The following is a 16590-nucleotide window of genomic DNA, read 5'->3' on the forward strand; positions in this document are numbered from 1 at the left end:
GAAACCTGCGGGCACGCGTCAAGGAACAGCTGTCCAGCGAGCCAAATCCCAATAAATCCAGTATGGTGACGCTCCAATCAAGGGAATTAAACACATCACAAATAGCCTATCACACTACAGGGTCTTTTGTCCACAGACTTCAACAGAAAGTTAAAGGATTAACAAATATAAACATATTACAGTTGAACGGTTCAAATTTAGTTTGTCAACAAAGATGGCGAGTAATAAATTAATAATGAGACTAGATTAGCGCCATCTACATTATCCGGATGCAAATTAGGTACTTCAGAAAAATGCACGTAATAGATGACGCTTTTATAATATTGACATAAAGAACCATCAAATTAGATATTAATTATTATAAATTATTCTACATTATTTAATGCGGTAAAATCGAAAATGGAATTTTAAGTTAAAATTAAATATTATTTAAAACGGTATTGTCGATTCATGGTAACATAAAACCCATGTTCTAATTACTTAATTTTTAGGTATAAATGATGTCATGTAGGATTAGTTTCCAGAAACAAAAAAAATTAAAAGTCACATACAATTTGATATCTCTTTTATTAATTAATGGTTTATAACGATTTTTACAAATTATAGTTCCAAATCAAACCTTATTTTATTTAATTATTGATCTGAAATTGTGTTTAAGATTAATTGTCATCAACCGAGTTCATGTCAAAATGAGAGAAAAATATAACTAGTCCAAATCTTTTGTACAAATAAAATAATATATTTTTAATTTTATATTTAATAACTTAAACATTTAATTTATTTTATTTATATTGAGCATCTACAGATAACCGGAATATAATCAATATATATATGAATAATACTGTGAGTGTGAATTTAGAAATGTACATTTAAACCCCCATACCATCATTGCTCATGCAGTTGAAGACAGGATGCAATTATAAAAGAATCCCCATCTAAAGAATCTCACAGATAAATCTCCAAAGATATTTTTTCTCTGTGTTATTATTATTCTAATTTTAATAAAATACGTCTACAATTGAGATCTAAGATTATCGCGAGTTTTATTCATGTCAATGAAACTAATATTTTTCGAATAAACTACGAGTGATTTATTTTTGTAAAAACTACATGCTCCCGACGTTTCGATTACTTTTCAGCAACCGTGATCACGGGCAGACGAGGTGTGAGTTTCTGTCAGTTGGTCCTGTTATTTATCATCTACAGCCAACGATTTGTTAATTTTCTGTATATATAGGTATCTCAATGGTAACTTACAGCACCATCCTATTTAATTTTACAAGTTTTATATATTTTTCTCATTTTACAATTCATAGAATTACCTATATAAAAAAATAATACATATTCCCTATTGAAAGTTTCTTTAGCGTTTTAGATCATTAAATATTAATATGGCTATTTTTTTCAATCGAAGTGATGTACTCGGAATTTAAAAAAAATAGTCTACAATACCTATAATCCATAATATGAAAAATTATATGGATGTAGTAATAAACAAATTAGAACCAAATATGCGAAAATTTCATGTCTATTTCAGATGACACTGATAACGATAAGACATATAAATAATATTCCACCAGTGGTGTGTTCAAAACAATACATTTAGAAAAAACAGGCCACAAGCTCACAAGCATGAGTTTCCAACTGATAAATATTTGAGGTTTAATAATACTAGTTAACATATATTAAAAGGATTGCTCTAAAGGACTGAAAACAAAATATATATGTAGAAACAGGAAAGCGAGCATGATATCTAAGACTATCGCGAGTACCTATTTAAGTGATGAGTTATAATATAAGCGATGAGTTACAACAAGCGATGAGTTATAATATATTTACAGCAATGCATGAAAATACAAGGAAAGTCGCTAAAGGTAAAATACAAGTTTAACATTCAAAAACACGGGTAAATCACAAGATAAATATATGGATTTGAATTATCACTTTCCCAAAATTGTGTCTCTATAATAATATAGAGAGTTTTACTATAAAGTAAAACAAAATAATATTTTTTCAATCACCTCGAATCAAACAACTATCTTCCGGCTTTCATTCCAGATATTGATATAAGAGGTAAGTTTAATTTTATATTAAACCTCTTTTATTTATTCCGTATTATTTATTCCGTATTAATATAATATAAATGCTATGATGTGATCTCTTGGGTGTTAAACGGAAAGAGGGTTAATATTATCCATGTCTCAATATATTGTCTAAGTAATATTACTATAAAGTTTCAACAAAATACGTGAAGTAGTTTTTGAGTGAAAGTCTAACAAACATATATACATAGAACCAAACATACATACATCATCAAAAACTCTTCATTTATAATATAAGTATAATCAGATAACCAATCTATTCCATCATTAAAATGGATAAAAAATTAAATCACTTATTTATGATCTAGAATAGTTCTTAAATAAACAAGATACCTATTTGCTACTTTACCAACCTACCTTACGCTACGTTGCCTGTGCGAAAAAAATATACCTAATTTACTGAATTTATATCACAACAGTTCTTACATCTTATAAAATAAGACATTAGTTAAATATCTCCTTTATAGTTTATACTAAGTATAAAAATATCAGGCTCCTAATTATTACATATGATTAGTTTAATGTTATGCAAACAAAATCTGAATTATTCTCCTTATTTTGCCATCTACTGAAATTTTCTAGGACTTGTGATATAATATTTTGCATCTCATCAGCATTGTATTTAAATAAGGATAGACGCATTTCAATTAAATCTTCCTAAATAATTATTAATATTTATAAAACCTTCAAAAAAAATATACGTCACTGGTTTATTTTCATTGAAATATCATCACCGTTATTCAAAGCGGCATGCGTTCATGAGGAACTTATTCAATATATTTATTAAACGACAAGAAATAACGAAGTCAGTATCCTAATCACCCCTTTAACACCTTTCTCTGGATTTATTTTACTCCTAACAACCGTTCATTAGCGTTTTGTGTCTACAGTCGATGGAATATAAACCAAAAACTAGTAAATAAAATGTTTGCCTTTTATTCTTATCAGGAGTTTAATTATGAATTTCATGCTACGCTTGATGCTTCTAATACGCAATGTCTCGTTATCAGTTTCCACTCCTATTAAGCACTTAATATTCTACAATATAACAAACCTACGATGTTTGTTTCATAATATGCTCTTTCCGTGACCTTTAATGTCAAGAAAAAACATACGTTTCTCCCCCTTAACTTATAATATTTTAGTGCTTATAAATATATAAAATATCGTCTATAATATGCTAAATAAAACAAAAAAAGAAATTTTCATGTTTTTCTGAATAACGATCCAATATATCAGATAAGGGAGAGTACATAATAAACAGCAATTTTTATTAAAACAAAACAGCGTCTTTTTTTGTTCTCCTTCGCTTATACAGTAGCAGCAACATAAACATAATACCCTTGTAAGCTACATGCAATCAAAATCTTCTATTATCGTAGATAAACGACAAAGAATCAGCACAAAGTTTTCCTTAAATTTCTAGCCAAACGATTACGTTTTAGCTGTTTAGTCGACTATTGCAAACTTTAAAGAATAAGACAAAAAATTTAATAGCTCTTATTTTTGCTCTACCCCTGCATAGCAGTCCATCTTAGGTCAGTCTTAATGACCTAAGATATGAAAGAGTTACACATTTACAAGATTCCCCTGATGTTATATTAAATCACTATAGCTTTCTGACCATAGAACGACTTCCACAAATATTATGAAAGTAGGATTTTTTTCCGTTCGCAGTACGAACTTTTTTCCAGTAACAGTTTTTAAATATTTCACGTATATAATCGAAAGTGTAAGGGATAATAAAATCACAATAGTTTTGGTTGTCCTTTATTGGTAAAGCCAAACAAAAAACCTTTCAAGGAATTAAAACACTTATCGCCTTTTGAGATTAATTTTTTCCTTGTCTAATTCTGTTACTTAAATTACTTTTATATGGTTATCAAATAAAACATATTATGCCATCCCGACTCGACTAGTTTTTCCATAGAACAAGTCTCTCCATAGGATATTAAGGTATGAGCTACCTCATTTAACATAATAAAATAAGATACATACATATGTATATAGCAATAAAAGACTAATTGATATCCAAAAACTAACAATTGGTATATTTTTGTTACTTCTTTTTCATAAATTTGTCAATAATTCGTGACTCTAATCTTTAAATTGTCAGCCTTCAAAGTTATTTTTTATGGAAGCTTAGAGCACAAATATGTTTCAACAAAAATCTATTCTTTTTTTAAATGCTCCTTAAAGAAAAATTGTTCCAAGTCATCAATTTTTTTTTTATTTATACACTTCAAACTACATAGAGTACTGTTGACCAAAAATATAGGCCTGTTGTAATGGGAATGATCTTCCACAAATGACATTTCTGAACTTATACTGCAAAAAAGGTACCTGACTGATAATATATTTTTTTTAAATAATAGAAAAGATTTATTGAAATGGTTGAATCTTGATAACGGATAAAGCCGAATGAAAGGTAAAAATTCCGAATGAAAAAGTTGACATAACTTCGTGCCAATTCAGTTTTTATAAAAAAATCACGAGTTTGCTGTACCAAACTTAGAAATAACACTTAATAATATTAAATACATATGATCGTAGTAAAAAGATTTTATGCTCTCTAACAGACTTGTGAAAGCACGGTTAAAATAATGTCAAAATTTTGCATTTAGAAACCTATTTTATCTTTAAAACAATTTTAGAGAGGAATTTTGTCCCAAAGAAAAAGGCAATGAAAGCAGTAAGCGAAGTTTATCATCTCGAGCTATGAAGAAAGCTCCTAATATTTATTTGAAAGGACGTAGTACTTTTTTTAAATAATGACTAGACATATCATAAGATGGAAATGGACTCATAGGTGGTGAAGGTACTGACTCCGTTACTTTCTATTTCCTCTAGCCTTAAAGACACCGAAATTATAATTCGTAATAAACACAGCTATAGGCAAACTGGTCAAATACGTTGCTGTATCTCTGAGAAAGGAGAAAGCATAAAGCTTTGTGTTGATACGAGAAAGATCTACAACGAAAGGATGGACAATCGCCGTAAATCTGGTCGTCCTAATGTAAAAAGGGGATGAAGGAATTAAATTGTGTAATTACTATGCAAACACTCAAAAGAGCGTTCTATAAAACTGTTACTATTAGCCTGTGCCCAAGACTGACTAAACATTACTAAGCAATTTATTCCAAGATACATTCCGAAAAGTTTGAGTTAAGGTGAATGGACTCCTCTTCGCAATAAAAAGACACGCTTGTATTTTAGTGACTTTCAACTTCACAATACTAGCATCGTCCCTTTGGGAAACTGTCTGAAGTGTTAAAATAATAAGCTCTACCATAGCTTCTCCTTTCAACTCTATTTGATCTCGGCTGGATCTCAACTGGTCTGATGTTACCCTATAATTGTGCTGTCAATTGTGAAACCAAAAATACCCGGTAATAACCACCGTTAATGTGCAGCAGAAATAGAGTAGCAGAAAGAACAGACCCCCTAGGAAGTCTCGGATTGACTGCCATTGGCTCCGACTAAATACATAGGTATATATGAAGATCAAAAAGATCTACTTCGGTCGTGTGGTCTAAACTCATCAACACAAGCAAAAGCACGTAAATTCTTATATAAATATAAAAAAGCATTGTAATCACAGTAAAAGTAAAAAGTTTAATGTAATCATCATGTAGGAGAACACAAACTTGAATATATTTTTAGTTTAGATACTTATATTTGAAAACTTGATTTTGTTTTTAGATAAAAGAAAAAAAAATTCGAAATATAAAATGCCGCCGAACAATATTAGTTTTATTTATATATATCCCTGTATTTTCCGTTTTTATTCTTCAGCCTATTTTTAAATTGATCTATAAAAATATTCCAAGCATTCTTTCAAATAACTACTTTACATATGCGTATCTGTCTGTACTGAGCCAATTCTTATTTCTTTATTCTTATCAAATTATATAAAATGTTTTATAGTTCTGTGCTGCCAGGTAGAAAAGAGTAGCTGTCACTTTTGAAAATATATACATAGATTTTAACTTTTTTATTGCGTCTAATTTTCAGAATACTTTTACAATTTATAAATAAAAAATATGGAATAACTTCACTAATTGAATTGTATTGTATCCAAAGAAACAGATTTTTGTAATGGTAACACCCTATTGTTGTTTCGTGTATGAGGCTCAATCTTGACTCTTAAAACAGCTACCTAGTATCTACTACTGTGCAAGTTCACGACAACAAAGTGTATTTTGTTTGTGTAGTGCATTATAAAATGACCTAAATTGTGCTTTTTATGACAATATTGTGAGAGAAACATAATAAAGACTAAATATTTAAAAGTGAAAAGCGATATGTTACTCTCCTTGGCAGTGTTCTAAGATTGTGTTCATATCGCGAAGTTTCTTAATAGTGTTACAGAGTATACTGAAAAACAGAAATGGCATCAAAACCAACCAGTCAGAAAAGGAGGTAAGTTATAGTAGAACATATGTTATTAAGAAACGGCCCTTATAAATTTTTCAATTCAAGTTTCGTTCACCTAACCTTATAACTCTCTGTTGCATGCCAATTGGCCCTGCAACAAATTTAAGCTTTCTCTTTATTTTCCTCAAATATAACATAATAGCTGAATAGCCCTTTAATACCATTCTTAATTAAGGATTTGCGAAATATATTTAAAATGTTTTTTGATTCCTCTTGTATTCTCTGTAATGTGAACGCGCATACGTAACTAAATTGATAAAGGTTTTGAATAACATCTATTTATTGTTTCCACCAACGATACAATTTGATAAGTAATGTATATTTTCAACGATGTTGGTTATATAATTGTTTTAAAAATACATATTCCTTCAATCAGGACTAGTAATTGTTATTTGTGTTACAGCTATGCTATATAAATAATATTAAGTACTTAAATAATAACTTTTATAAAACATTATTGTACTTAAGTGTGCAATATTTTCATACCTTGTGAATACAATTTCTTATATGAACAAAACCTTTTTTTCTTATGTAATGATGTTATCAATGTAAAGGAAAAGATTTGGAACTTTTTCTTCTGTAAAATAGACAATTAACATGATGAGTACACAAAACCTGTAATGATTTATTTCATCATAACAATTAGCATGCAATATGTGTTGTAAACACTCAAAACAGATCTTATTAATTCTAAAAGTGTATCTAAATTGTTACTTGTATGTCGTATACTTATAAAAAGACACATTGAAATATCTTATAAAACTTATGCAAGATTGTTTTATAATGTAGATCAGATCTCTGTAACACTAACTATTCTTATTGATTCACTGTAGATAGAAGAATTAAAATTAGTATAATCTCTCAAACATACACCAAAGTAAATGTATTTAATTTGTCTATGGTCTATAGTCTATGGTTCTCAGGGAAAATGTAATTGAATATATTTTGTTCAAATTTTGTTTTTAAGACTGATTTTTCGATATTAACAGAATAATTGAACTATGTTAACATTTATAACTTATTAAACTTCTAAAAACAACGGGATCTTCAATGCAATCTAAATTTATATAGATGCTAGTATGGAATATATACATAGTTAGAATTTGCCATCTCAAGTGTTTTACCCTGAACTTTTTTGGTAATGTTTACAATGAAGTCATCACATCACTCTTACATTGTGTAAGATAATTTTTTTCTGAGAAATGTTGGCTGGTGATAAGATTTTCCTGTTATTTTGTTTTGCATAATTAAGTGAATTCCTATCTCTTTTCTAGGTTTTTATATACAAAGGAAACTTTTAATGGACATATTATATTTTTAATGCGACAACTACTTATAATATATGATTTTCCTATTTCAAAATTTATGTCTTTATTTAATAAAACATGATTTGTTAATTTACTCTCACAAAGAAACTCATCGCTTTTGTGTATGAAAAAGTTCCTGTACTAGAAACTATATCAATTTATTTGCTCGTGATTTCTTCCTTACAATTTTGTAATATGTTATCTCCTTATAAACCAAAAAAATGAATAAAATAACAACAAAATTTACATCCAAATGACTAAAACTAAAATTAGGTTTAGCTAGGAGATATACTCCTTCCGTTCCAAAAATTCTCTAGTATCAGCAATGAATCACCAAGTTGAAAATCTTATTTTCATATTAATATCATTTTTCACCACTACATAATAATTATGTTTGAAATAATGGCGAAATTATTAGCACTAAAATTTATATATATATATATATATATATATATATAGTAAAATTATTTTAATAAATCTAAATGAGTTGTAGCTGCAAAAGAGTTTACACAATTCCTTAAATGGTTGACTGAGTGTAACATTTTTTGATAGTGATTGCGCTCAAACTCTAAGATAAGATAAGACTGTAATGCATTTTTGTAGACAGATATTATTGGTTTATGTAATTTTAAATCACGAGGAAATGTTCGTTTTATATTGCATATTACGTTATTGGGGCTTCACATATTTCTTGATTTAGTAAGTTTCCTGTTTATTAATAATGTTCAGAAGGATTTTCATTCGTTTCTCACTAATCATATGGCTTATATATTTCCATGATCATTAATAGTACTTAGTGGTGCATGTTTGTTACAAAGTATAATAAAAATCGTCTCATATCAGTTCAATTCAAAGTTAAAAATTGAAACACGTCTCCGTGTTTCGTGCGTCATCAGTGGATATGATAACGCGTTGAGTGTCCATTAAGGATGGATATTAAAACTCCATGTTAATATATCACTAAAATAAAAATAAACAAACATATCACCTCGCATGTATATGTATATAATTATATTTTAAAAAAAATCAATTAAATCTAATATGTATAGAAAATTAAATTATTTGAGACATTCGTGGATACAGCTTTAGAGTTTATCATCCTATAAACATTTTTATTCTAAAATGTTAAGATTATTTTTTAAATTAAATACAATATGTATGGACTAATATATATTAAGCCTATAGCCTTTTAGATCGTGGCCACCAAGAAAAGTATTTACAAGAAATAACAAGAAAACTGTATTTCATAATTCTCATTTAGATACAATGTAATCCGCCGATGCAATAATTGATAGTCCTATTCAGCCTGCTTGTTGCTATGGACAAATAAAAAACAATATCTTGAATTAATTCTGAAAAAAGTACACCTAGTACATTTCGAACGTATTGTCGATATGTTAGTAAATTTTGAAATTAAACTATGAACTTAATTAAGTATGTAAAATTCGCAATTACAATTAAAAACGTAATATTTTAATACTCGCTCTGTTTCTGTCTTCTTCTGTTTATCATAAATTAATGTTATAATGATTAATTACGAGCAAATATTTTGCAACATTACATAATAGATATGCCGCTATGCCAATTTACAAATGGGTCAATGGAAACAGCTTTGAGAGAACTACACAGTGAATAATAAAGAAAATCCCAATGCGAAGTGAATACTTCGCATTGGGATTTTCTTCATATTATGATAATAATTATTTATCTATAATAATCGCGTTTTATTTAAGTACTTTCGTTAGACAATGTCAATGTCCACTATTAATTGTAAGCAAACATTACGATAACTATATACATTTTTATTTTTATTACTTAAAATAATATTATCAGGTTATATTTATTAAAGATACATATACACATAGGATCAAAATAGTATTACACTTCTTCACAAAATTATATAGGTACGGCCTAATAAAGAAATGGGATGGAAATGAGTAAAAGTAAATCTTAAGATAAATTTCTGTTTCTTTTATCCTTAGCTCTTATTAAGTATATATCTTATTTTTAGGTTACATCAAAACAAGTTGAGCTATTTTGCAAGTTTTAATACACGTTGTCCTATAAATGTTATATAAAAATATAATACTAGATTATTTCATATATTACATTAAAATATACTACGATTTACAGATTCTAAACAAATAGAACAAAAAAAGATTCCAGTACATTCTGTGTGAGGTCAATGAACTGTCCGTTTTATAAGGTCAGCAATATTTACAAATGCATACTCCAGCCCGTGTATACTATTACGTATTAAATTTATCTAATTCAAACACATTAATAGAAATGCAATGTGGTAAGCATCGATTAAAAACGACAGAATAAAATATCTTTTTATTATATTAACAAATATGTTTTGTAATTAAATTATATTTCTGTTTCTGAGACAAATTAAATTCCTTGAAATATTCTCTATAAAATCTGTTTAAGTTTATAATGTAATATATATATTAAATATTTATGCACCTTATTGAATTCAATACAGAATTAAATCTTTGTACATATCAATAAACGTAATGTTGTGTTCCCATACAACAGTTTTTTTAGCATTCCATGACTATCATTTTAACGCGTTAATGATTTTACTCACAGTTCCAATCAAATCTATATATTTCTCGTTGAATTTTTTTTCATTATCTATAAGAAATACTTTTAAGAATATCCTTTTTTATGATACGTTCCAAGATATAAATTATAATTTTAATAATTAAAAATTTAAATATGTCTTAGTATCAGAAGTAACGACATTTTTTTGAAAAGATAAAATGTTGTTTTTCAATAAACGGGAGTTTTTTTTTAATTCCATTTTTAAAATTTACATGTTATTGTTTTCTTAAATTTGATTTTCAGTCTCAACTCTCAATTGCGTCTATGTTAGTCATGTCACATACCAAAATTTTTTAAAACTATTTTATTCATTATGTCAAACTAATAAGTAATAGAAACAATGTAATATGTCCCATAATTGACTCAACAAATAGAACTTGCAAATTCGACAATAAATTGTTAGTACTATATCTAAGATGCTATGAAAATTGAGACCTTATAATATAGGTTATAAAGTTAAAATTAGTTTATACGTCTTTTTCCAATTATCATATAGGAAATTTCCTTATACTATAAATATAACAATGTGTATAAAAGTATGATATTGTTATTCTGATTCATATTTTTTTCTCAATTTGTTCCATCAGAGATTCTGTTTCTATACCGAAAATTCCTCAACTTGAAACTGAACAACCGAATATTTCATAGATATTTTGTCAAAAAAAAAACTTCGAAGTATTTATTCTTCGTCATGTTACACATCTACAAATAAATGTACATTATATATATATATGAATATGTTTTATATACTGTTAAAATATGTAACAGATTACAATATAACTAAATAAAAAAAATCTATGATATTTAGATATAAATTAAATGACGTAATTATATATTAATAGATATAATGTAAATATTATCGAATGCCGATATCGCATATCCGATAAATATTCAAAACAATATCTGGAAAAGTTTTTAAAATATATTTAAAAAAATGAAAATTCGTGCATATTACTTATACATATGTGGGAAATATATGTGTGTGTGTATAAGATATTTCCCTATGTATGTGTGAAAGTATTTTAAAACCATATGAATTTTCTTTGTCGATATCAAATTTTTTGAGGCATTATAAATAAATAATAAGAATAAAATTCAAATCCTTCACATTGGAAATCCCAAAGGCCAGTTCGCTACGTAATAATACTTAGAAGTTTAAAGTTAGGAAGCGTTCTGTCTGTGACGTCAAGCAAGTACAGACCAATTCAGTCATAGAGTGCCTGATTATGGTATTATACATTGAATTAAATTTTGTTTTTATTGAAAATATACATTTAATTTAAAAATTGTTAGAAAAGATTAATATATTCTTATAATACGGTACTGTTTTTTTTTTCTAATACAATATCCTTATCAGAGATTACATCTCATTAGAGATACGATAATATATTTGTAATATTATAATAATATCGAATGTCATAAGTAGTATAAGACTATATTGAATCGATTTTCATAACCGAAGGAACTGTATTTGTTTATGAAACAAATACTATCTTACGTAACTATCTTAATTAAGACAATCAATTTTATTAAAAAACGACAAATTTCTTTTTATCAACACACTGTAATTGAACCACTATGATACTATTTATCGCGCCAAAATTAATCTAAACGTCATATTTCGTAACGTATTTTTTTGTTAGCTATGTATGTCTAAAAGTATTTTGAACTGTGTATAATGTAACTAATATTTAACTCAAAATGTAAAGATATTGCAGATACTAAAGTTTTAATGTTAGTTTGAGTTTTGGGATAATGTTTCATGAATACATTATTATAACAGACATGAAAAATACGTATCTAATAAATAAAATTGTTGTATATCGTCCTTGGTTGCAGTAATTTGATCTTGTAAGCGACACAATAATTTTTATACTCATTGAATAAACAAGTTGCTTTATATATATAGTTGTTATTATACGTTTGTAAATCAAAATTAAATTAAAATTTTTTTTGCAGTCCCCTAGTATAATTCTAGTAACAGAATCAACACTTAAGTTAAGGTCAATTAGTACAGTAATGCCAATATACATCTATAATTTACGAGACTTGTGTCTCATACATTGATATATTGAATCACAGATAGTCATAAAACTATCCAATTATAAGTGAACCAGTTTCTCTTGTTTACGTCAATACGACCATCTCAAGTAACTCGCTATAATATATGCTCGTGTTTATCACGTCGTTATTGTACATATGTTGTTATCTCATCTGCTCTACACTGTACGCCTGTTTATTTTAATTTTGCTCCCATATAACCCTTGTTTTTTCTGAAATTTAATAATAATAAATTTGTTTTTCGCATGTTCTCGTTGTACGTTCTCTTTGTTGGTAGGATGAGGCTTCTAGCATACCTTCAAGCGATGTGTGGTTACTATAAACTTTTCATTTAATTTTATTGGAACTTATAAATATGTTCTATATTGCTTACACCTATTCGCAAAATACATAGAACACAAGTCATACTTATATATGTATATATAAGTTGAGTTAAAGTTAATGAATTTTCGATACACAGATACAATGTAACCTGTGATTTGTTTGGAAGAATCCATGCCTTTGGAAATTCGATTAAAGAGTCAGATTCTGTTCATACCGAGTTCATATCAGAAAGTTTTCAAGGAATTGATAATATAATGTTGCCAATATTTAAAAAAAAATTGCACTTTTGCTTATGTGAATTCTATTTATATAGAAAATAAACGTGTACTATTTTTACGAGATCAATTGACTTACACAGTTAAAGGATATCTGTAATATCTGATGTTACTTTATATTCCCCTCTAATTAATCTCCTTTTTATTCTCTTTCATTTGCTCTCCAGCCCCTTCGAAAAATAAGGGAATCAATGGATAATATTACATAATATTCATAGAGTATTTTTAAATGCCACTCTTTCGTGATTTCTTGAACTAAATAACTTGAAACTAAAAAATCCTTAGAAAGCCTATTAAAACATATCAGCAATTTATTTAGATGTATCAATAACTATTACAAACTAAACGGTAGTACATTTTTGAATGTTTTGTTTTTTTTTTTTGGAAAAGCAACAAGTATAATGAGATCTTTGACCTGCGAGTATTAATTTAAATACAGCTAATATTTTCGTTCCAAAAATAAAACGAATATTTCGTTCGTTTCGTATAGCAACCGTTGCTGCAAAATAAATGAAACGTCGCGATTATTTAGCTTCAAATATAAAAAAAAAAAACGCCCTGTAAATTCGAAAATATAAGTTTTATTTAACGTAAGTATGCTCAAAAGGTATTGACCATGTTTTTTTCAAGCTTACATAAATATTCGATGAAATTAAACGATAATTTTTCCTTTAGCATCGTTCATAATTTATAGATATTGATCCAGATACAGATATCTGTTGCCGAGGCCGCGGATACAGATCTTAATTCAATTTTTCTCAATCGATATAGATGCGCGTGATCTCGTAACAATCGTCGACGATCTCGTAACACTCGTTGTTTACGTGTCAGGACGAGTTTTGTATTGTGTTTCGTTCTTTTTTAATCAGAAAGCTTTCCCTTGCTTATAGCTATCTTTCCACAGAAATGACCTTTTTTGTATTGAAAAAAAGGTATAATATGGACATTCGGCATATCATCAAACATAACAGTTGATACCTATATAATAATAACCTTAAAAATTATGTTCATAAATAAAGAATATATTTGTATTTTAAAATATAAAAACTTTCTAAAGTCGATTGAAAATGGAACGAAAATTATATATTTGACTGCACATAGTTCTAAAACCTTAAAACTTGGGAGTTTCCCAATTTGCCTGATTTTTGCATTGATATTACCATACCTATAACAAATAATTAAATAAACATATATATATACATTAACAAAATTGGTTGAAAGAAACAGTATAGAATATAGGTAAAACTTGATAAATATTAAACCGTCGTAGTTCAGACTTCAAATTGTATTTGCATCAAAGAGCGAGTTAAATGTAATGTTGCCAAAAAATTTGTCGCTGGGCATTAAATTAAAATTTCAAAATATTAAACAATAGCCTTTATTCTAACGGTGGAAACCGAAACAGCTCTTTTCGTCCTATAATTTATTTCAAATTAATCTAAAGTCGTCTTATCACTGCCATATCAATTTTTGCTACTTTGCGACAGAACGTGTGTGATAAGTCCCATACATCAGTCGTTCATTGAATATGTAGTCAGATGGATGTTCCATCATTACTTGTACTATAATAAGTCTCCAGGGAGATGTTTCTTAGTTATGGAACTATTCCCGGGAGTTGTCCCGTGGTTGGTAACTACGAAGAAGCAGTTTGGAACATGCAGTGCCCTATGTCAGGTCAATGGTCAGTCCCATTAGTGAATAAATGTGATTATAACGCCTACGATGGGGTGTATGGCTCAACAGTGCAGTGCTTCGGAACTGGGCAACATGTACCGCAGGAGTTCAGTGATGACAGAGTGATGTACACTCAGCCGACCTTCCAAACTCCATTGCCATGCCACCAGAATGTAGACTGGGATTATAACAACGCTTGTTTCAATGTAGATGGCCAACCATGCCAATACACAAACGTGGTAGATTTAGAAGATTTCATGTAAGTCTTTTCCATAAGATAAATTATAATTACAAAAAGAAACTACGTCCGTATTAATTTTATCCTAATCGTAACAGACGATGCTTTTTGTCATGATATTTGTTTTAAGAACATTGTTTTTCTAAGTTCAAAACATTATATATTTAATACAATAATAATTTGTATTTGTTCGAAAGCTGACCTCAAATGTCGAATGTATATCTGTTAGGTATATCGATAGGATAATACTAACGATAAGAGACAGAACGAGTCTCTTTCAAAACGGATTAAAGGTCATACTCGTTTGATATCTTAAACCTTTGTTCCTCAATAACTGTATACCAATCGGAGTACATTTCATATATTTTAAATTCGAATTTAAAGAGGATGGTACTATTTGAGGTTCTATATAGCGTCTATATATGAAGATTCAATGACTATGTATATACAAAATTTATCACGTTTCTTTGAGATGTCGATAAAGGATTTTTATTGAATTGAAACATAGCTGATATGATGCCTTTAAATATCTTTAAATTGAGAGACTATCTCAGGTGGAAACAATCGATTTTGCTCCCAAAATTTGATAAAAGAATTATCTTAATACTACTTTATTAAAATAATTCAGAGAACTGTCGCTTATATCCAGTAAATTCTTTCCTTCAGTGATATTTTTTACTTGTATTTCCATTTTTAACCTGAGTCCATGTTAATACTGCAAGTACTCCAAATTCAAATTATTTGGGTTTTATTTAAATTACTCAACAGATAACTAATAATTTATACATTTCTTTTTCATTTGTTTTTTTTTTGTAAGCAAAAATGAAATACATAATTACTTATGCTAAAACTGTTCGCACGGATGCTAAATATGGAATACTCATGATCAAAAAATATATAATTTTAACTGGTACCTATAATTTTCTGACGATATAAAGCTGTCAATTACGAGTGCTTATTTTGTTACGTCATCGTACTATCGGAATAATAACAAAGAAGCATTCGTTTCACAGATTTCCGTTTTTTTTGTGACCAATCATTAATATTATCTTATTGTTATGGAAGAACATGGTTCGTCAATAATGATATTTTTAGAATTTCAAAGTCACTTAAAACAGCAGGTAAATGCTTTAGTTGTACTGTAAAAATGAAAGTGCAGTTGAATTTCTGCTTGAAAATTTGTTGTCTTTATTAATATATCTATTCACTGCTTCTTCATATAAAGGGCATTTTACTTCCATAACAAAATCTTCAGTTACTCCACCAGGTGAAGCACATACAATAGAGTTTTCTCGGCATAATTTTAAACTACTCTTTTTAATTTTAATTATTTTTAGTTGTTCCACTCTTTTGAATTCTTCTCCTCGGAGAGCCGGTCTCTTTTAGCCTTTGTATCTTTTCATTGACTTGCCCCTATTATAGATTCAGTCAATTCCCATGCAATTATTTACAGTGGGCTGCTTCATGAGCCTGTGAATCAGTAATACGAGAACATCTTAGTTCATACCACAATGGACAATCATTTTGGTAAAACGTTGCTAATATAGTTTCCTCGCAAGAAC

At 28.2% G+C, this 16590-nt stretch overlaps 1 protein-coding gene across 3 annotated transcripts in view; it reads left to right on the forward strand.

The window, feature by feature from the left end:
- The first annotated feature begins 6236 nt into the window (after window positions 1–6236).
- Window positions 6237–16590, forward strand: part of LOC116773175 (hypoxia-inducible factor 1-alpha) — a 57605-nt gene continuing 47251 nt past the window's right edge. Inside the window, exon 1 of one of the 3 annotated variants that reach the window (XM_061528570.1) lies at window positions 6237–6524. In XM_061528570.1, the coding sequence (XP_061384554.1) occupies window positions 6493–6524 (32 nt within the window). In that variant the 5' untranslated portion in view covers window positions 6237–6492. Of the gene's footprint in view, window positions 6525–14646; window positions 15050–16590 lie in introns of those variants that run through there. The other 2 variants (XM_061528568.1, XM_032665577.2) reach the window with 2 other exon arrangements.

The sequence above is a fragment of the Danaus plexippus genome (assembly GCF_018135715.1).
Source record: "Danaus plexippus chromosome 18 unlocalized genomic scaffold, MEX_DaPlex mxdp_20, whole genome shotgun sequence".
NCBI lineage: Eukaryota > Metazoa > Arthropoda > Insecta > Lepidoptera > Nymphalidae > Danaus > Danaus plexippus.